Source organism: Emydura macquarii, unplaced genomic scaffold, assembly GCF_026122565.2.
Source record: "Emydura macquarii macquarii isolate MOO-44397 ecotype Brisbane River unplaced genomic scaffold, CSIRO-AGI_Emac_v2 contig_1062, whole genome shotgun sequence".
Classification (NCBI taxonomy): domain Eukaryota; kingdom Metazoa; phylum Chordata; order Testudines; family Chelidae; genus Emydura; species Emydura macquarii.
Window position 1 is genome coordinate 46,734 of NW_027131199.1, and position 22,736 is coordinate 69,469.

The 22,736-nt window shown below is 49.0% G+C and overlaps 2 protein-coding genes across 2 annotated transcripts; both read left to right on the forward strand.

The window, feature by feature from the left end:
• Positions 1-768: 768 nt before the first annotated feature.
• LOC137151425 (interferon-inducible GTPase 5-like) lies at positions 769-5,057 on the forward strand. Its single transcript, XM_067545690.1, has 3 exons — positions 769-1,520; positions 3,517-3,593; positions 3,757-5,057. The coding sequence occupies exons 1-3, from the start codon at positions 769-771 to the stop codon at positions 5,055-5,057; spliced, it is 2,130 nt and encodes a 709-aa protein (XP_067401791.1).
• A 9,655-nt stretch (positions 5,058-14,712) lies between these two features.
• Positions 14,713-22,017, forward strand: LOC137151426 (interferon-gamma-inducible GTPase 10-like). The gene is made up of 4 exons (XM_067545691.1): positions 14,713-14,841; positions 16,683-17,488; positions 20,928-21,136; positions 21,953-22,017. The coding sequence occupies exons 1-4, from the start codon at positions 14,713-14,715 to the stop codon at positions 22,015-22,017; spliced, it is 1,209 nt and encodes a 402-aa protein (XP_067401792.1).
• Positions 22,018-22,736: the final 719 nt, after the last annotated feature.

The window sequence follows — 22,736 nt, forward strand, 5'->3', positions numbered from 1 at the left end:
CAGTGGGGCTACACCTGGGGCTATACAGATCAGAGAGGGTCTCTCCACAGTGCATTGTGAACCTGGGTCTGTGGGACCTGAGCTCGTGGACTCGGTGCTAAGGCAGCAGTTAAGCCCTGTTCTTATGAAGCAAAGTGTGCAGAAATCAGAACTCACAGAAAGTGGCAAGAACAGAGCTGGTATTGCAAAAATACAGATTCCTAAAGAAATGCTAGGCACAGAACACACAAGCACATGCCAGAACATCCTGATACCGGGAATGGGACAAGCTCATTCCTTAAAAAGTATCAAGGACACACTGCCCCCTCCAAAATCAAAACAACAGTGTAATAAAAATGTTTTAATCAAACCATTCTGTACAAAGCCAAGGGTGGTCTTCTTGCCATGTCAAAGGGTGGCAACCACACACGTCAGAGAGGCAATATAAAACGTGTTTGTATCAGTGTAGTTAAAAAAGTCTCAAAGGGAGTGTCTTTGTCTGGTCGAGTGAGGAAGAGAAAGTCCTGTGGTTTCTGAGCCAGTCCATTGTCACAAGCATACATGTGTTAAGTGTACTTGTAAAATGTATAGGGTGCTTTTTATTGTGCCTTGTCAGCAATAATCCTGGCCTGGTGCCGTCATTACTAAAACAAATCTCTAGTCTTATAAAGTAATCCAATCATGGTTTGCTGTGTCTGGGATTTTTATATAATTGTCTTCAGTTTATAAAGTGCTGGTGTAACCTGTGTGGGAACAAGACTAACCTTACCCATTTCTTTTCCCAGGAAGATGGCTGAATTCACATCGATCTCTGATGACCTATATGAAGAAGATAGGAATACTCTTCTTGCTATGTCTGTGGAACAAACTAAACAAATAGAGGCTTCTATCAAAGCAGGAAAGTTCTTAGAAGCCGCTTCTGGGGTGCAGAAGTTGACTGATTTGTCAGATATTGAGTTCAGTATCGCCATCGCAGGAGAGTCGGGTTCTGGAAAATCATCTTTTATCAATGCCATCCGGGGCCTGGGAGATGAAGACAAAGATGCTGCTGAGACAGGTGTGATGGAAGTGACCAAAGAACCAGTGCAATATTGCCATCTTATGTATCCCATGGTGTTCTTCTCGGACCTCCCAGGGATCGATACCCCAGATTTTCAGCCAAACGCTTATCTGAAGCAGGTGAAGTTCAGACACTATGATGTCTTCATCATCATTGCTTCAGAGCGGTTCAGAGCCAACCATATCAAACTGGCCCAGGAGCTCCAGAGGATGGGGAAGAAGTTTTACTTCGTGCGCTCCAAGGTGGACTTGGACCTGTACAATGAGAAACACAAAAAGAGCTTCAATGAGGAAAGAATCCTGGAGAAAATTAGAAACAACTGTGTCAGCAACCTGTCCAGAGAAGGGATGAGCTCCCCGCAGGTTTTCCTTGTGTCGAGTAGGGAATTTCAGAAATACGATTCTCCCAAACTGCAGAAAACTTTGCTAAAGGAACTCTATAGCCACAAGATCAGAGCCACTGAAGCACCTGGGGACAGAGGGTAAGTAGCCCCCTTTTGGTCTGTTCCTTGTTCAGTTCTTTAGTGGGTGTTATACATTTATGCATTGTTTTAAAATAAAAGCAAGTGGGGAAAAAATCAAATATAAAGACCCTGTCCCATATCGTCTGGGGGGCCAAATCGTGGAACCCTAAGGCAGGTAGAATTCCCGTTGGCTTTTGAATGCAGCACAACTGAGCACCATTCTCCTTTCACAGGCCATCTAATAAACCTTCTAAAATATCTCCCAGTTTTCTTTCACATCCCAGACTCCTCGTCCATGGCAGGCTTTGTTTTCTAGGCCAAATTGCTGCTCTGCAAATGTCCTGACTAGGGACCTGTGCTGGAAACGCCACTGAAGATGCTTGTGCACTTGTGGAGTGCGCCGATAGGATAGAACACCCGCCAGTTTGTAACAGGTGCAGACACATGACATGATCCACGAGGACATTCTCTGAGTTGAGATGGGGGGGACCTTTCCCTGCAAGTGGCTCTGAATGTTGCAGATTCAGCAGCCGGGTCCATGGCCTCCACAGTGTTCCTGGCTCCCATACTCAGGCCTCCCATGTGAGGTTCAGCTGAGCCTCCGGGACTTTCACTTTAAGGGCACTTCACTCTTCTCAGAGCAGACAGATGCCAAGCTCCATGGCCCCAAGGATTTCAGGGCTACTCTGACATCCCTGGGCTTATACACCTCAGTGACTTCGAGAAAGCATTATAGGCCCCAGAAATCCTCCCGCTTTTTCCCTCTGCCGGCCCAGCAGGACTCTCAGAAAAAAAGGAGCACTTGGGGATGCCATACCAGTCACAAAGACTTTGGACCCAGCTTACTCTTTGGTTGGGGTCCATTTGTCCCACATGCTCCAGGCACAGTCCCATATTACTATGTACTGTTGGGTTCTGAGCACGGTAGAAGTAGGAGATACCCTCCAATTCAGTTTTAATGCCCCCACTCCCCACCACCATCGTTCCCCATTCCTCTTCAAGGACCCCTCTCACAAGCAACTTCTGGCTTAGGAGGTGCAGTCACTCCCATGGGTGGGAGCCTGGAAAAGGTCCCACAGAATTTAAGGAATATGGAGTTCTATCCCCGTTATTTCCTCATCCTGAAAGCCGAGGTAGGTCTCAGACCTATCCTCGACCTGAGCCAGCTCAACAGCTGCCTCAAGAAACTCCAGTTTCACATGGTCTCCTTGTCTTCCATTGTCATCTCCCTGGATCCAGGGGAGTGATATGCTGCCCTCGATTTGAGAGACGCCTATTTTCACATTTCCATTTTTATGGGGCACAGAAGATTCTTCAGATTCATTGTGAGTCACATGCACTGCCAATTGCCGGTTCTCACATTTGGTCTGTTGGCTGCCCCGCAAGTGTTTACGAAGTGCATGGAAGTTGTAGTGCCCTCACTTCGGAGCTACCATACACAGCTTTCTTTAGGACTAAGGTGCCGTGGTGTCCTCAGCCTGCTTTCCTTCCAAAGATGGTTTCACAGCAAGCAAGCTGTCTTCCTACCAGTTTTCTCTGTTTTTCCCCGTTTCTGCCCAGGGGAAGTGCAGTGGAGAGGGGCTGATGGGGTCAGTAATCTCTGCTTTACAGATCTAGCAAAGCAAAAATTGAAGGGAGAAGGCAGAGGACCGGGGGCACAGGTTTTCTCCATGCTGTTTTCCTCGTCCAAACCGACAGCTTCAAGGAAATTAACAGTTAAGTGACTGGCCCCTAGTGCCACACTGGAGCATCGGGGCCAGCCCTGACAGCCAGGGGAGAGACCCCAGCCCGTCCTCTACAGCACAGCACCCCTAGTGTCGCACAGAGGCTGAACTGAAGCTTTCTCCTTTGGGCATTCTAAAAAGTGTATTTAAACTCTAGCTTATTGTATTTATTTATTGCAAGTTGTAACCAATGGCTCCTTTCCTGCAGCCTTGTGGGTCTGTTCCCATGGAAATAAGGACACCTCTTTTTACTGGGTCTTTCTCATTTAATCATTTCCTTGCTACTGCAGGGGCCCCGGCTATTGGTGCATGTCGGTGTCCCCGGTTCTCTTCCTGTGGAACACAGTAATTTGGTCTCCTGAGGGTGGTAATTCTTTGGTCTGATCTTGGTTGTGGGTTTATAGTGGGATGCTGGGAGGGAGCAGTTAGTGGGCTGTGACATACAGGAGGTCAGACTGGATAATCTGGGGGTACTGTCTGGCCTTAAACTCTGTGTCTCTGTGACTCTGACTCTACTGACCGGGGGTTAGTAAATAGCCCATGGGGGGAAAGCTCCCTAATCCTGATTGGAATTTATGTTTTTTTTCCCAGGATGACGGAAGATTCAAAAGCTCACTGGGCAGATTTATTTTCAAAATGGGGCAGAAGACTTCCCGGTCTGTCTAAGGAGGAATCTGAAGAATTCCAGACTGCTGTCAAAGCTGGGAACCTCTCAAAAGCCATTTCTGTGGTGAAGAAGTCTGATGAGCTGTTAAGAAATACCAAGCTCAACATCGCCATTACAGGTGACACGGGCACTGGTAAGTCGTCTTTCATCAATGCCGTAAGAAGCCTGAATGATAAAGACGATGGAGCAGCTCAGACTGGGTTGACAGAAACGACAAAGAAGCCAACACATTATCCCCATCCCATGCACCCAAATGTGATTCTGTGGGACCTACCTGGGATCGGAACACTGAATTATCCAGCAAAAACCTACAGAAAAGATGTGAACCTTGATCGTTATGATTTCTTCATCATCATCTCAGCGCAGCGCTTCACTGAAGCTGATGCCCACCTTGCCAAAGAAATCAACAGCATGGGGAAGAAGTTTTACTTTGTCCGCTCCAAGGTGGATGTGGACTTGGCTAATGAACAAAGAGAAGGAAATTTTAATGAGGAGGAAACTCTACAGGTAATAAGAAATGACTGCAAGGACCAGCTGCGAAAAGCCGGCATCACCTCCCCACAGGTTTTCCTGGTGTCGAGATGGCACTTTGACAAGTATGATTCTCCCCAACTGCAGGAGACTTTGGCAAATGATCTCGACACTCACAAGAGACACGTTTTCATCTGTGCCCTGCCCAGCACCTCTGAAGAAATCTTGAAAGAGAAACAGAAGGCCCTGCAGGAACAGATCTGGAAGCAAGCCCTGAAGTCGTGCGCTATCGCTGCTGTTCCTCTCCCTTTTCTCTCGGTTTATTGTGATGTCAGCATCTTGGTGGATAACATGACAGAGTATTGCAAGTCCTTCGGCCTGGATGATGGTTCCCTCGCTTCACTCGCTAAGCAAGTTCGGAAGTCCGTTCTTGAGCTGAAGTCAGTGATAAAGTCTCCGCTGGCCAAAGATATATCAAGAGATGAGGCTTTGAAGAGACTCAGAGAGGCTACAGGGAAAAGAATGATGACAGCTAAATATTTTCTCAGTGTGGTACCACTGCTTGGTACTGGGATAGCAGCAGAGAGATCTTACAATGTCACTTATGAAATGTTACATACGTTTCTGGATGAAGTTGCAGAAGATGCTCAGCGAGTCCTAAGAAAGGCTCTGGAAGGAGCAGAGAAGAATTAACAATGTCACGAGGCAGGGCTTCTCTCCAGCCTGCCAAGGACAAAGGGCCACAGCCCCACGGTCTCTTTTCTGCAGTTTTATTGTTCCAAACTTAAACAAACCAACAGACAAAACCATTTCTCAGCTCACCCTTGCACTGTGGACTTCCACTGCCTTCGGTCCCAGTCGTCTCTGGCCGTTCTGCTGCTGCTGCTGCTTCCTGCAGCTTCCTGCCTCTCTCTCAGCCAGTCCTCCCTCAGTGGGTCTCTCTAGGGTCTGTCCACACTGCACATTACGCCTGGGCTCTGACTCAGGTTTGAGCTAAGCCCTGCTTCCTTCCACACTCGAATCAATCTGACTCAGGGCACTGAGCACTGAGGAGTGGATCCTAGGGTCATGCTTGGGGGGTAGGTCAGAGTCGAGTCCTGCTGAGACTCGGCCCGGGTCCAAGCCCTGTCACTCTGCAGTGTGGACGCAGCTCAAGCTGCAGACCCTAATCAGAAGGTCTGTGTAGTGCAGTGTGGATGCATTAGCACAACTGTGAGACCCAGGTCCAGCACTTGCAAACCCAGCTTCACAATGCAATATAGACGTACCCTCTCTGACCTGTGTCACCCCAGGTGACAAACAACAAAAGAAGAACACGTCTGACACCAATCCCATGGCAAGGGGAGATGGGACCTGAGTAGAGAGAAAGTGGCGTTTCCTTCCTTCTCACATGTAATGCAACAAAAGAGCAAAAGACTGACTAGGAGTTGAGGATGCGGGGACACCTAATTTTTTTCTTTTAAATTACCATGATATTTAATAAGGCTGGAAACAGACAAAAGTGAGGCCAAATTCCCAGCTTCTACAGTTTCTTTTAGTCATTTCACAGGAAAAACATTAGGGGACCCAGTCAGATGAAACACCGTATTAAACACACTCTCCTCCCCTGTGTTACTAACGACACAGAACAGAGGTGTGAGTTTTCTGCACTACTGAGGTCTGGCCTACACTTAAAAATTAGATCGACCTTGTCATGTTGGCTGGATCAAGTGGGGGAGGATGATTTATCATATTTGTTAACATCAGTATGTGAAAATCATAATAATTCATGTGAGATACGCCAGTCAGGTACTGTTAGAAGGGATGTAATGTGCTGAGTAAGATGATGATAGTCATAGAATCATAGAATATTAGAGTTGGAAGGGACCTCAGGAGGTATCTAGTCCAACCCCCTGCTCAGAGCAGGACTAACCTCAGCTATATCATCCCAGCCAGGGCTTTGTTAAGCCTCAGCTTAAAAACCTCTAAAGATGGAGACTCCACCACCTTCCTAGGTAACCCATTCCAGTGCTTCACCACCCGCTTAGTGAAAAACTTTTTCCTAATGTCCAACCTAGACCTCCCGCCCTGCAACTTGAGACCGTTGCTCCTTGTTCTGTCATCTGCCACCACCGAGAACAGCCTAGCCCCATCCTCCCTGGAACCCCCTTTCAGGTAGTTAAAAGCCGCTATCAAATCCCCCCTCACTCTTCTCTTTTGCAGACTAAACAAGCCCAGTTCCCTCAGCCTCTCCTCATAAGTCCTGTGCTCCAGCCCCCGGATCATTTTTGTTGCCCTCCGCTGGACTCTCTCCAACTTGTCCACATCCTTTTTGTAGTGGGCGACCCAAAACTGGACACAATATTCTAAATGCGGCCTCACCAACGCCGAATAGAGGGGAATAATCACTTCCTGTCATGTTCACATGTTATATGTGTAATGGAAGTTATGGATATATTTGATATATCTGTGTTTCAAACTTTGCTGGCTGAAACACACCCTAGACAGGGCAGGCGGCAGAACAATAGCTGCTTAATGGCCCATCGAAACCTTCACAGATGCAAAAGGCCCAGGGGGAGAAATTAAAGACATACCTGATGAGTCACCAGAACTTGCTCATGTGACTCTGGACTCCATTTTAGTTCCTGCCCTGAGCTTGGCATTTGCAGGTGGGCAATCCTGCCCAGACCTAGCCACGTTACACGGGGCTGTGAAAAATGTCACACCCTGAGCACCGAGGTTAGGTCACCTTGACCCCTGGTGCAGATGCGGCTAGATTGTTGATGCAGAAAGCATCTCTAACAAGGCGCTACAGCTGATGTACTGGAAGGCCCAATGTGGAGACATGGCCCACGGGTATGACTGCACAACGGAGACTATATATCAGCGTAGCTGCATTGCCGTAGCTATGTCGGCATAAAAACACAGATGAAGCCTATGCACATGGAAAGGGTGTTTCCGTCGCTGTAGCAACACCACTTCCCTGAGCGATGGTAGCTACAGCGAAAAACGCATTCTTCCATCAACACAGCTGCGTCTACCCTGGGGCTGGGTTGGCATAGCTACGCTGGTCAGAGGTGCACCAGATCTGGGATGAATCTACCAGTTTCTAACTCTGAGGCTCCTAAACCACATTCCTGGTGCCAGGCTCTGGTCTGGCATAGTTCCTTGGGACGTGGGGCGCTGCTGGCCAGCTGCCCTTGTAGCCTATAGGACTAGCCGGCCTGCTTGCATATATATCTCTATCTTTCCTTATAGATTCAAGTATTGTTGTTTTATTCTAATAGAATCATAGGTCCATATGAAGTATGATTGCTGTAATGCAAGGTACCCTACAGGTCACATCCGCTATGAGAGCTAAGGCCGTTAGCACACATCTGTTCGGGACCTTTGGCCCAGATAAGTAATGAAGAGTTAAAGAATAAGACATATTTGGTTATAACCTTTACCCTAGATAGGTCAGGAGGCATCAAATCAGTGGGGGCTGTCTCAGGTTATGTCCCGGGTAAACTTCACAGAAACATCACAGAACCCACAAAAGGGCCAGAAATAACAAAGGTGAGATAAACGAACCATCTGGAACCGTCTGGAAAGGATGTGGATATGTCATTAATACGCACGGACCTGCCAGCCTAGAGAATGTGTACCCCAATAATGTGAGGGTGAAGAATCCAAGTGTGGACTTAGAAGGAGAACCCCTATTGGTCAGGGTATACGAAGGGGCAAATCGTGTTAACTGGGGCGATCGTCAGTTACTTCTTCTTGAATCTTCTTTTTTCGTTAGTGTGTTAAGATTTTTTGTTCTTCGTTTACACGTAGTATTGTTTGCAGTGTTAGTCGTAGCCTTACAGCTCTTAGCCCTCGAGCAGTGCCCAGCTCTCCACCCCTCCACTCAAGAGTTGAGGAACCGGACATCTCTCTCAGCCAGGTCAGCAGGGAAGGGTGTGAGTGTATTAATCCAAAGCATCCTATATAAATATATACATATCACACGTGTCTTTAAAATAAGCCTGTATTGTCCATTATCCATTTGATTATTCATTTCCTTTGGACCAGTCATTTGTCTATCATTTCATGTTATCTTAATAAAAGCTTATAAAATGATACAAATTTGGCTGTCACTGTGAATCTTCCTGTCGTGCACCCCGGGGTCCCTATAAAACTCTTCTGGAGCCTGATTCCGGGACAAGAACCTCATTATTTTCTGATCAGATCCATTGGCGAGCCTATAGCCCCATTCGAATCACTAAAACATCCAAAATCACCCTAGATTCCAGAACCAGTGCTGAGACCTCCTGAGCGCCCCAACTTGGTTGTCGGCAACCTCACAATTCCAGCGAGGCTGGTGAAACTCTGAACTTGTATTTTAACCTTTGGGGGAACATGGGGCAGGGAAACAAAACACACAGACGTCGGCACAGGAAATCCTTAACCAGACACCAACCAGGCACGATGTGCTCCTATTGCAAAACTCCATCCCCCAGCCACACAGGGCTCGGTGCAGCCCCACTGTTTATAGGGGTGAGCCATTACCAAGTCAGTAGACCCAGCTTGTCATCTCGATGGCTGTCTGTTCGAGTGCTCTGTGGGGAGTTCAGCTCCCCTCCCAGCCGGGTAGATGTCTCGGTATTGTCTCACAATCGCTGTGCATAAACTAGATTCAACTGGGTTTCAACCCAGACCACAAAATGGTGAACAGAATCCAGCACGGAAGCCTGCACCTCAAATGGATGATGTATAGCAGGCACAGACACAGGGCCCAAGCATAATTCTTTCGGGCCCAGTACAAACTTGTAACATGGGCCCCCTCCCACACACACCCCACAATCTCTCATCCCAGACATACGATCTCATGAGCCATGAAAAAAATTTTCCTCATGGTAATGGGGGTTGCAGCTTGTGCTGGGCCCCCCAGGACCTCCAAGCCCCAGTAAAGTGTGACCTTTCCCGCCCCATGTGGGGGCCCTGCACAGACACACAAAATGGATGCGGTGTAGCAGACACAGACACACAAAATGGATGCTGTATAGCAGACACAGACATACATAACTTGGTTCAGACCGTCCACAATCCGTGACGTCTACATCAGGGCTGGACAAACTCCGGGCGCCAGGTCGCCATGTCACTTAGGAATTTAATTCTGGTGCCTAGTATTTCTCCCAGTGAAGGACTGGGTCCCGGGGGAAGCAACCACCGCACTCCAGCCAGGGGACACTGCATCCATGTGGCGGGGCCAGGAGGGGGGAGCACTGCGACTGCCATGCTCCAGCCAGGGCGCCCCGCCACTGGGTCCATGTGGTGGGAGAGGGGTGGGGGGAATGGGCGGGGCTGGGAGGGGAGAGCAGCTGCCGTGCTCTGGCCATGGCGCCCCGCTGGGCCCATGTGGTGGGAGAAGGGCGGAAGGAAGGGGCTGCCACAGCCGGCCCACCAGCCTTTGAATGAACACTGGAGAATTATCCTTGAAACTAGATGGGCAGATAATTATGAAAATGCAAAGTTTCAAGTATCTGAGTTTCAGAATCCAGGAAAATGGGGAAATGGAAGATGAAATTTGAGCTAGGATAATAAACGTCGCGGTGGCCAAGTTCACCCACGCTTTCTCCTCCCTGACACAAAACCATACAAATATGAATTGAGAGTTTCAGGTAGAAGTTATCAAGCAACAATTTAGCGATAACGCATTGCAATTACTGCTCATCTCTGGCAGTGCACCTGAGTGCTGAATTCTTTGTTCAGGGATCGTTTGCGATCGAGTGTATCGCAGCGTATGATTGGTGGACATTTTGCTGGCACATGGCACAAAGCAAGGAGCACAGTGATTGGCTTGTGTGCTTATCCGTCTTAAACCCATAATAGACACGAGACGAACGATGCTTTGTAGTCTCGTGGTGTGTACAGGTGTACACACGTGTGTCTCGCCCATAACTTGTTTAAGCTATGCGTCTGTCTTTTGCGGTAATCATTTTTATTAGTGGATACCGTAAAAATGAAAGGTGCAGCAACAGCTGGGAGACAAGAAAACGCAAAGCAATTGCTACTGATGAATTTCTTCACTGTTCCATTAAAAAGAAAAGATAAACAATCTTCGTTGGAAAGTGAAGTTGAACAGTTTAATGTGAACAATGCATCAGCAAATTAAAGTGAATTGGAACCAATAAAGGTGTTGGCAAAAGTCTCCCCTTCAACAAGCCAGCTTCAGACAGCAGAAGGAGGAAATTCAAGGAAGAGTGGGGCAAGCAACTTCAGTTCCAAATCCACAAGGCAAAGCTCATTTGTCATTTCACATCAGAATGTGTTATTTTGTATGACATAAATGTGCATGAAGTTCTTGTCTATGCTTGTTTATATGTAAAATATTATTTATTTATACCATTCAGTGGTGGGATGTGAAATTTTTTTCATAGTCATTAAAACATAAAACCAGAAAGCTGAAAAATTCGTCTGGCTCCTAAATTTTTGGGCTGGCTCCTAGATACAAAGCAAATTTGTCGAGCCCTGATCTAGATTCTGAGCAACAAGAAGATAACAACCTAGCCAGCTCAGTGATGCAGATGTCAGCTCTTGCTGCTTTAACTCAGGACCCTGAGCCCAAGTCAGAGTCTGTCTACACTTGGAGCTAGTGGTGTGATTCCCAGCTCACAGAGACATACGCTAACTCTCATGGAGCTAGCATGCTAAAAATAGAAGTGTGTGGACATGGCAGCATAGAATCCTAGAATCCTAGAATATGAGGGTTGGAAGGTATCCCAGGAGGTCTTTAGTCCAACCCCTTGCTCAAAGCAGGACCAACCCCAGCTAAATCATCCCATCCACGGCTTTGTCAAGCCGGGCCTTAAAAATCTCTTAGGATGGAGATTCCACCACCTCCCTAGGTAACCCATCCCAGTGTTTCACCACCCTCCTAGTGAAAAACTTTTTCCTAATGTCCAACCTAGACCTCCTCCACTGCAACTTGAGACCATTGCTCCTTGTTCTGTCATCTGCCACCACTGAGAACAGCCTAGCTTCATCCTCTCTGGAACCCATCAGGTAGTTGAAGGCTGCTATCAAATCCCCCCTCACTCTTCTCTTCTGCAGACTAAACAAACCCAGTTCCCCCAGCCTCTCTTCATAAGCCATGTGCCCAGCATGGGCAACAGCAGCCTGGGCTCCATCCTGAGCACAAACCCGCCTGGACCCCGGCTCCAGGTGTAGATGTCGCCTGAAATGGATTCTCTAAGAAACCCATGGGACCAGATCCCCAGCTGGTGTTAACGCACGTAGCTCCGTTGATTCAATACCATTTACACCAGCTGAGGATCTGGTCTTCCCTGCACATCCATTTACCAAGCCTCAACCCAGAGCTTAGCTAAAGTTGCTTTTCTCTGCCTGCAGCGCTGAAACTAGAGGCTGTTATTAACCCCGTAACTAAGTTGTGCCCTGAGCAGGGTTTGCAAGTGTCAGGTGTAAACCTGTATCAGAGGCTTCATAGTTCATGAGAATCTCACATCTGCAACTGATATCCCGAGCTGCGATTTGAGCTACTGCTGATGCGGTAATCACTGATTTGCTTGATTGATGCTGAGTTTAGATTTGTCTGGGCGTCTGGGAACCACCGACCCCGCTCAGACCAACCTGAGGTGCTGGGATAACAATCACAGCATGTTGGGTTCTCGGGACGATTGGTTCGTGTGAAGCTACGTATCAACCCGTCGCTATTGATTTGTTCAATGGTCCATAGTCGGTAACCAATCTGGATTCAATCTCACAGCTCCATGTACTCGTTGTGTGCGGGTTGATCTTCATTCCAAACCTTCTAGAAGTTCGTTTATCCTTCAATAAACTGCTTTAGCCTTTGATCTGCCACTTTGCGCATCTGATCTTTATTGCTCTTAGGAAAACACAGATTAACAGGCATAAACTGGATCTGGGCTAGGAGTCCAGGCCTGCAGCTTGGTTATTTGGATTGGGTATTTACAGCTTGGGAAGGGGGTTGGATGTTTAGTCACATATCAAGAAAGGCCGAGTTGTCATAATGAATCATAATGGAAAATGTTGGTGGGGACCCTAAACTTCCAGCCTCAGAGTTTAAGCTGGTCTCTAACCATTAGAGACCAAGGCAGGGGGAGGGGTGGGGCGGGAGATTATTCCACAACTGCTACTGTGGGATTCTTACCCTTCCTCTGGATCGTTTAGTCCTGTCCACGGTCAGAGAGAGGAGACTGCACTAGATGCCCTTAGGTCTGATCCGGTCTGGCAATTCCTGCATAACAGGGATGAAATTGGATATGCCTATATTTTATTCATTTATTGGATTCAAAGTGACACAAGAAGCTGCCTCTCCCTGCCTCAGAGCTACAAGATGAAACACAATGCAAATACAAATACAACAGCATTGCCAACTTTCACAAGTTCACGGCAAGTCTCACGATTTTTGTTGTTTTCTGTAAAGTCCCAGCTCCAGGAATCAGGTGATGATGTGAAAATCTCAGCTTTATTTTTTTTTCAAAGTAAATCTGGAGAAAAGCTTGAAAACATGACCTGCAATGACTAAAGCACCAGAAAACAAATAAAAAGAACCCCGCATTGATTGTTCATTTAGTCTCCTGATTTTGGGGGCTGGGCTGACTCGTGGTTTTTGAATGCAGGGAGTTGGCAAAACCCATCTCAGGATAAATCTTCACAAAAAAACCCGCAGTGGTAATAATACAAACAGCAGAGTGCAGGAAAATCGATAGTGAGTGGAATTTCAGCTGTGTAACAGGCTCCGACCATCTCTGTGGATTTGAGTGACTGGAGGGGGTGGGGAAGGTGCTGGCTTGGCAGCTCCGGGAGCCCAGTTGCTCTGTGTGACCCCAGAGCAGGGGCAGCAGTAACAAAACAGCCCCCCACCCCACATCAAACCCCACTCCCTCCCTCCTCCTCTCCGTGTGCCAACCCCCTAGGACAGAGAAGGGAGTTCAGGCTTTACAGCATAGTCAGGCCTTGTGCCCCTGTTGCTCACACTCCCCTCCCACAGCTGGGAATAGAACCCAGGTGTCCTGACTCCCAGCCACCCCCCATCCCCCACTCCAGCCATGGAGACCACTCCAAGGAGGACTGTAACCACAGCAAGACCCCCACCATAGCAGCACTGCAACCATAGAGAGAGCTTGCCACAGAAGGACTATAACCATGGAGACAGCCCACCACCACCACAGCAGGACTGTCCCACGTTTGCACATGCCCCCAGGTTTCCGAGCTTGCAGCCTGTACGTGCGCAGCCCCCACTGCCTCTCCGGTGCCAATTCCCCCTCGCTGGCTGCTTCCTCCCAGCCACAAAACCCTGGATCGGGGCAGCCCCGGCCCCTTCCCTTCCCAGCCCGCGCCCCCCGTTACACTCCCCTTGTACAGGGGGGAACATCTCTGGTACGCTTGGTCCCTGGGGACGTTACAGGGCAAACATAGACGGGGCAAAAGGGAAACCCAAGAACATCCCTCCCTCTCCCCACAACTCTGATCCCTCCCCCAGGTTTATCTGCCCCTCCTTGGTCCCTCAACCCCCCATGTGGTACAGACAGGACTTCAGGGGCATAGTCACCCTGGGGCGACCATCACACTCTGACCCCACCAGGAGCTGTGTCCAGGGAGCAGAAGGGGGATGCTCTTTGGTGACAATAATGGGGGTTTAAAAGGATTTCTGTGGATATAGGCGCAGTCACGTAATCAGGGCATTCACTGCGCCCTAGGGGAGGGAAGGACCGGGACAGCTGGTGACCAAGGAAATGTGGAGAATGAAGAAGAGGTGGCGTTACTGCCGTTACTGTTGCTGTTACCCTGTTACTCTAATGTTTTCTCTGAGTGCTCTAAGTTACCCTGTGCCTGCAAAGTTTGGGGGCAGTTCATTAACTTGGGGATTTTTTTGAAAGATCATTTTCCAGCACCCTGATGGCCCCCAGCTCAGCTCTCCCGCTCCTAGCCTCCATCCCTCTGCCTGGTATAAAACTCAGCCCTGTCCCTACATCTCCTGCTGCACAGCTCCGACCATCCATCGGAGCAGCAGAATCGGGGAGACTGAGGATTAAGGGTAAACCTGGAGACCCTCCCCCAGGGCTGGACATGGCATGGGGAAGGTGGGGAGTTGTGGGTCCCTGTCCCTGAGCGGGCAGGCAGTGGAGGAAGGAGACTCCAGCCCAGGGAGGAATTGAAGGGGATGGCGGAGCTTGTGGAAGGGAGGGTACAGATGCCTCGATTTTCCTTCTCCTCCCTCCCCCAAGTACGGCCCCCTTAGTCATCGAGTGGAGATGCAGAGTCCCCTGCCCCAGACTTGGGAAACGACTCTACACCTTGATCTGCAGCAGACATTTGACAAAGGGTGTTTAAAAGGGGGAGGCCCAGCAGATGGAGGCCGATGGGGGAAACAGGGCAGACAGGCTATGCTGGGGGTGGCAAGGAGCCAGGCTCAGGTCAGGAGCCGTACAAGAACTGCCGGCACTCGGAGGTGCTGGCTAAAGGGGAGAGCGCGTCAGCCCCATGGGACGTACTGGACGGGAAAGACAAATAATACCTGGCTTTCACATCAGGTGATCTAAAGCGCTTCTCATTATCCCCAGAAGTCTAGGAAAGCTCCGCCCAATAGCAGGACCATTCCCCGCTTACATAAGGTGTCTGAGTGAGAAGCTGGGTGAGCTAATATCTTTCATTGGACCAACTTTTGCTGGGGAGAGATACAAGCTTTTGAGCTGTTGTTGGTTGGCCGCCAGGTTAAACAGCTCCACATGCCAGGCCCCCACCTGTGTTTCTGTCCAGGAGTGAAGGGCTGTCTGAATTTTGTTTGCAGTTCGGTGGCTCAGAGCCAGCCCCGCTTCACGGCTTCCTCCCATTTCTGGGAAATGTGCAGCTCAGCCTGTTGGTTTTGGTTTCTGCAAACACACAAGCCAAAGCAGCTGCTGAGACTGTCACAAAGTCCCTTGTGTTACCGGCACCTTGCAAACTCAATCACACCTGTGCAAAGTGGGTATAAAACCCAACTGAGCCAGAATAGCAGCAATCTAGATCTATTTTCCACTGGTGTAAATGACAACACGGCGTGGAGAATCAGCCCAGTGCCTGATCTCAGCATTTCACCAAGAGTGGGAGAGAGCTTGGAAAGGGAACAATTTCCCAAGTTTCTCTTTGTGCACCAGGCAGGGCTTGTGGAAAGAGTTCATGGTTTCAGGTACGTTCTCTGCTCGGAAGGGGGCTGCGGAAGGGGTTACCAGGCTGCCCTGGGAAGAAGAGAAGAGGACTTGCAATTGCTGAGGATGGAATGATTCTCTCCACCGCTGTGGGTATCGAACAAGGAAAATAATAGAAAAACTGACCAGGTTAATCTAGGATTTTTTCCCAGCAGGAGAGGGATCAAATCCTGTTCCACCCCAGGCTACAAGAAATCTCTCTGCTTAGCCCAAACCCGTGCCTCACTAAACCAGGGTATCTTTAATCATTAGAGCAAAATCCATTTCTTCTCTTTGTTTCACCCCTGAAGTAACGTCCGGGGAAGTTTTCACACTAACAGCTGATATTGTTCCAGCAGCAAATATTGATTCCCCCGACCCGCCAGGCGCTGCAGGACCAGAAAGGACAGTGCATCAGTTCAGGCTCTGTAAGGTATGTCCCTAGATTGGCTGCACCATGATGCTGCCAGAGGAGAGATCCAACCCCGCCATGCCAGAACAGCTGAGCCAGTTAAGGCGGTGGGGCTGCACCTGGGGCTATACAGATCAGAGAGGGTCTCTCCACAGTGCATTGTGAACCTGGGTCTGTGGGACCTGAGCTCGTGGATGCGGTGCTAAGGCAGCAGTTAAGCCCTGTTCTTATGAAGCAAAGTTACCAGAAATCAGAAATCACAGAAAGTGGCATGAACAGAGCTGGTATTGCAAAAATACAGATTCCTAAAGAAATGCTAGGCACGGAACACACAAGCACATGCCAGAACTCCTGATACCAGGAATGGGACAAGCTCATTCCTCAAAAAGTAACAAGGACACACTGCTCCCTCCAAAATCAAAACAACAGTGTAATAAAAATGTTTTAATCAAACCATTCTGTACAAAGCAAAGGGTGGTCTTCTTGCCATGTCAAAGGGTGGCAACCACACACGTCAGAGGCAATATAAAACGTGTTTGTATCAGTGTAGTTAAAAAAGTCTCAAAGAGAGTGTCTTTGTCTGGCCGAGTGAGGAACGGAAAGTCCTGTCATTTACTGAGCCAGTCCATTGTCACAAGCATACATGTGTTAAGTGTACTTGTAAAATGTATAGGGTGCTTTTTATCTTGTCTTGTTGGCAATAAACCTGGCGTGGTGCCTTCATTATGTAACCCTTCTGCCACACCGAGTCAGCAGGAGCAAGGGCCGGGTTCTAGACTAACCATACCCGTTTCTTTTCCCAGGAAGATGGCTGATTTCACATCGATCTTTGATGACCTATACCTAGAAGATAGGATTACTCTTCTTGGTATGTCTGTGGAACAAACCAAACAAATTGAGGCTTCTATCAAAGCAGGAAAGTTCTTAGAAGCCGCTTCTGAGGTGCAGAAGTTGACGAATTTGTCAGACATTGAGTTCAGTATCGCCATCGCAGGAGAGTCGGGATCTGGAAAATCATCTTTTATCAATGCAATCCGAGGCCTGGGAGATGAAGACAAAGATGCTGCTGAGACAGGTGTGATGGAAGTGACCAAAGAACCAGTACAATATTGGCATCCTGTGTATCCCATGGTGCTCTTCTCGGACCTCCCAGGGATCGATACCCCAGATTTTCAGCCAAACGCTTATCTGAAGGAGGTGAACTTCAGACACTATGATGTCTTCATCATCATTGCTTCAGAGCGGTTCAGAGCCAACCATATCAAAGTAGCCCAGGAGATCCAGAGGATGGGGAAGAAGTTTTACTTCGTGCGCTCCAAGGTGGACTTGGACCTGTACAATAAGAAACACAAAAAGAGCTTCAAAGAGGAAAGAATCCTGGAGAAAATTAGAAACAAATGTGTCAGCAACCTGTCCGGAGAAGGGATGAGCTCCCCGCAGGTTTTCCTTGTGTCGAGTAGGGAATTTAAGAAATATGATTCTCCCAAACTGCAGATAACTTTGCTAAAGGAACTCTATAGCCACAAGATCAGAGCCACTGAAGCACCCAGGGACAGAGGGTAAGTAGCCCCCTTTTGGTCTGTTCCTTGTTCAGTTCTTTAGTGGGTGTTATACATTTATGTATTGTTTTAAAATAAAAGCAAGTGGGGAAAAAATCAAATATAAAGACCCTGTCCCATATCGTCTGGGGGGCCAAATCCTGGAACTCTAAGGCAGGTAGAATTGCCGTTGGCTTTTGAATGCAGCACAACTGAGCACCATTGTCCTTACACAGACCCATTCACCCTTCTGAAATAACTCCCAGTTTTCATTCACATCCCAGACTCCTCGTCCATGGCAGGCTTTGGTTTCTAGACCAAGTTGCTGCTCTGCAAATATCTTGACTAGGGACTTGTACTGGAAACGCCACTGAAGATGCTTGTGCACTTGTGGAATGCGCCGATAGGATAGAACACCCGCCAGTTTGTAACAGGTGCAGACACATGACGTGATCCACGAGGACATTCTCTGAGTTGAGATGGGGAGGACCTTTCCCTGCAAGTGGCTCTGAATGTTGCAGATTCAGCAGCCAAGTCCACGGCCTCCACAGTGCTCCTGGCTCCAATACTCAGGCCTCCCACGTGAGGTTCAGCAGAGCCTCCAGGACTTTCACTTTAAGGGCACTTCACTCTTCTCAGAGCAGACAGATGCCAAGCTCCATGGCCCCAAGGATTTCAGGGCTACTCTGACGTCCCTGGGCTTATACACCTCAGTGACTTCGAGAAAGCATTACAGGCCCCAGAAATCCTCCCAGTTTTAACTCTGCCAGCCCAGCAGGACTCTCAGAAGAAGAGGAGCACTTGGGGACGGCATACCAGTCACAAAGACTTTGGATCCAGCTTACTCTTTGGTTGCGGACCGCTTGTCTCCCTTCCTCCCATCACGGTCCCATATTACTATGGACTGTTGGGTTCTGAGCACAGTAGAAGTGGGATATTCCCTCCAATTCAGTTCTAACCCCCCCCCCACACCACCACCGTTCCCCATTCCTTTTCAAGGACCTCTCTCACAAGCAACTTCTGGCTCAGGAGGTGCAGTCACTCCCACGGGTGGGAGCCATGGAAAAGGTCCCACAGAATTTAAGGAATATGGAGTTCTACCCCCGTTATTTCCTCATCCTGAAAGCCGAGAGAGGTCTCAGACCTATCCTCACTGACCCAGCTCAACAGCTACCTCAAGAAACTCAAGCTTTGCATGTTCTCCTTGTCTTCCATCATCATCTCCCTGGATCCAGGGGAGTGGTATGCTGCCCTCGAATTGAGAGACATCTATTTTCACATTTCCATTTTTATGGGGCACAGAAGATTCTTCAGATTCATTGTGAGTCACGTGCACTGCCAATTGCCGGTTCTCACAGTCGGCCTCTTGGCTGCCCCGCAAGTGTTTACAAAGTGCACGGCGGTTGTAGTGGCCTTCTTGAGGAGGCCGGGGGTGCAGGAGTACCTTTACCTCGACAACTGGCTGGTCAGAGTCCAGACCAGAGCTCAAATGGAGTCCAGCATCTACCTCATCCAGTCGACCTTCCGGGACTCGGGCCTACTTATAAATACGCAGAAATCCACCCTTACTCCAGTGCAGAGGATAGGGTTTATCTGAGCGGCGCTCGACTCTGTCCAAGCCAGAGCCTTTCTCCCAGAAGGGCGTTTTCAGCGCCTTAAGGCTCAACCACTGACGACAGCCCAGAGTTGCCTGAGGCTTTTGGATCATATGGCCACATGTACTTATGTAGAGCAGTAGACGAGACTATCCCTCACACCTCTCCACGCATGGCTGGCCTCGGTGTGCTCGCCGAACCGCCATCATCTGGACATGATCCTTTTGATTCCTTCCCCAGGTCTCGCCTCCCTCAATTGGTGGCAGGACCCACAGGCAGTGTGTGGGGACATGCCATTCTCATGGCCCAGCGCAGGTCATTCTCATAGGTCCGATGTGGCCCCACCACCAGTGGTCCACCGCTCTGTTGGACCTCCCAGTGACGTCACCGATCCCACTTCCTCTTCATCCAGACCTGAGCTCTCAGGACCATTGTCGTCCGCTCCACCTGAACCTCAGGTCCCTCCACCTGACAGCCGGGAAGCTCCATGGCTAATCTCTGCAGAACCAGCCTGCTCAGAGCAGGTCCGTGAGTTCTACAAGGAAGCAGAAAGCCCTCCACCAGGGCCTCTTACCTGGCGACGTGGAAGCAGTTCTCTGTCTGGTCTTCCCAGAAGGGTGTATCATCTACACGATCATCACACTTCTCTAGAGGACCTACTGCACTTAAAGCAGCAGGTTTAACAGTGTCGTCCATTAGAGTCCACCTGGCAGCCATCTCAGCTTTCCCCCCTTTTCCCCCTGGGGTGAATGGCTGATCTGTTTTTTCAAACAATATTTCTAACCCTTTCCTTAAGGGCCTTGAGAGGTTGTGCCCAAGGTGCGACAACCAGCCTCAAATTGATCTATCAAAGCACATGGGCCCCCTGTTCAAGCTGCTGGCTTCCTGCTCACTGCTGTACCTCTCCTGGAAGATGGGCTGCCTAGTGGCCATTACCTCAGCCAGAAGGGCTCTGGAGAGTCGGGCCTTCACTTCGGAGCTACCGTACATGGTTTTCTTTAGGACTAAGGTGCAGTGGTGTCCTCAGCCTGCTCTCTTTCCCAAGATGGTTTCACAGCAAGCAAGCTGTCTTCCTACCAGTTTTCTCTGTTTTTCCCCCTTTCTGGGCAGGGGAAGTGCAGTGGGGAGGGGCTGACGGGGTCAGTAACCCCTGCTTTGCAGATCTAGCAAAGCAAAAATTGAAGGGAGGAGGCAGAGGACCGGGGGCACAGGTTTTCTCCATGCTGTTTTCCTCGTCCAAATCAACAGCCTCAAGGAAATTAACAGTTAAGTGACTGGCTCCCTAGCGCCAGACTGGGGCATCGGGGCCAGCCCTGACAGCCAGGGGAGAGCCCCCAGCCCGTCCTCTGCAGCACAGCACCCCTAGCGTCGCACAGAGGCTGAAATGAAGCTTTCTCCTTTGGGCATTCTAAAAAGTGTATTTAAACTCTAGATTATTGTATTTATTTATTGCAAGTTGTAACCAATGGCTCCTTTCCTGCCAGCCCTGTGGGTCTGTTCACATGGAAATAAGGACATCTTTTTTTACTGGTCTCGCCCTCATTTAATCATTTCCTTGCTACTGCAGGGGCCCCGGCCATTGATGCCCCTCGCTGCCCTCGGTTCTCTTCCTGTGGCACACAGTAATTTGGTCTCCTGAGGGCGGTAATGCTTTGGTCTGATCTTGGTTGTGGGTTTATAGTGGGATGCTGGGAGGGAGCAGTTAGTGGCTGTGACATACAGGAGGTCAGACTGGATAATCCAGGGGTACCATTTGGCCTTAAACTCTGTGTCTCTGTGACTCTGACTCTACTGACCAGGGGTTAGTAAATAGCCCAGGGGGAAAGCTCCCTAATCCTGATTGGAATTTATGTTTCTTTTCCCAGGTTGATGGAAGATTCAAAACCTCACTGGGCAGATTTATTTTCAAAATGGGGCAGAAAACTTCCCGGTCTGTCTGAGGAGGAAACTGAAGAAATCCAGACTGCTGTCAAAGCTGGAAACCCCTCAAAAGCCATTTCTGTGGTGAAGAAGTCTGATGAGTTGTTAAGAAATACCAAGGTCAACATCGCCATCACAGGTGACACAGGCACTGGTAAGTCGTCTTTCATCAATGCCATAAGAAGCCTAAATGATAAGGACGCTGGTGCAGCTGAGACTGGGTTGAAAGAAATGACAAAGAAGTTTGGTACTGGGATTGCAGCAATGAGATCTTACAAAGTCACATATGAAATGCTATATACGTTTCTGGATGAAGTTGCAGAAGATGCTCAGCCAGTCCTGAGAAAGGCTCTGGAAGGAGCAGAGAAGAATTAACAATGTCACGAGGCAGGGCTTCTCTCCAGCCTGCCAAGGACAAAGGGCCACATCCCCACTGTCTCTTTTCTGCAGTTTTATTGTCCCAAACTTAAACAAACCAACAGACAAAACCATTTCTCAGCTCACCCTTGCATTGCAGAATTCCACTGCCTTCAGTCCCAGTCGTCTCTGGCTGTTCTGCTGCTCCTGCTTCCTGCAGCCTCCTGCCTCTCTCGCAGCCAGTCCTCCCTCAGTGGGTCTCTCTAGGGTCTGTCCACACTGCACATTACGCCTGGCTCTGACTCAGGTTTGAGCTAAGCCCTGCTTCCTTCCACACTCGAATCAATCTGACTCAGGGCACTGAGCACTGAGGAGCAGGTCCTAGGGTCCTGCTAGGGGGATGGGTCAGAGTCGAGTCCTGCTGAGACTCGGCCCGGGTCCAAGCCCTGTCATTCTGCAGTGTGGACACAGCTCAAGCTGCAGACTCTAATCAGAAGGTCTGTGTAGTGCAGTGTGGATGCACCAGCACAACCGTGAGACCCGGGTCCAGCACTCATAAACCCAGGTTCACAATGCAGTGTAGACGTAGCCTCTCTGACCTGTGTCACCCCAGGTGACAAACAACAAAAGAAGAACACGTCTGACACCAAACCCATGGCTAGTGGAGACAGAACCTGAGTAGAGAGAAGGTGGCGTTTCCTTCCTTCTCACATGTAATGCGACAAAAGAGCAAAAGACTGACTAAGATTTGGGGATGGGGGGACACCTAATTTTTTTTCTTTTAAATTACCATAATTTTTAATAAGATTGAAAACAGACAAAAGTGAGGCCAAAATTTTAGTCATCCCACAGGAAAAACTTTAGGGGGCCTTGTCAGATGAAACACCGTATTAAACACACTCTCCTCCCCTGTGTTACTAACGACACAGGACAGGTGTGAGTTCTCAGCATCACTAAGGCCTGGCCTACACGTAAAACTTAGATTGGCCTAGTCACGTTGCACAGGGCTGTGAAAAATGTCACACCCTGAGAACCGTGCTTAGGTCACCCTAACCCCTGGTACAGATGCGGCTAGATCGCCAGAAGAATTTTTCTGTCAGCCTAGCTCCTGTCTCTAGGAAAGGTGGATTCACTACACCAAAGGAAAAACCTGTTTCATTGATGCAGGAAGCATCTCTAATGCATCTCTAATGCGGCGCTACAGCTGCCGTACTGGAACGCCCGAGTGGAGACACGGCCCACGGGTATGTCTGCACTATGGAGACTATATATCAGCGTAGCTGCATCGCCGTAGCTATGTCAGCAAAAAAACATAGATGCAGCCTATGCACATGGAAAGGCTTTTTCCATCACTATAACAACACCACTTCCCTGAGCGATGGTAGCTACAGCGACAG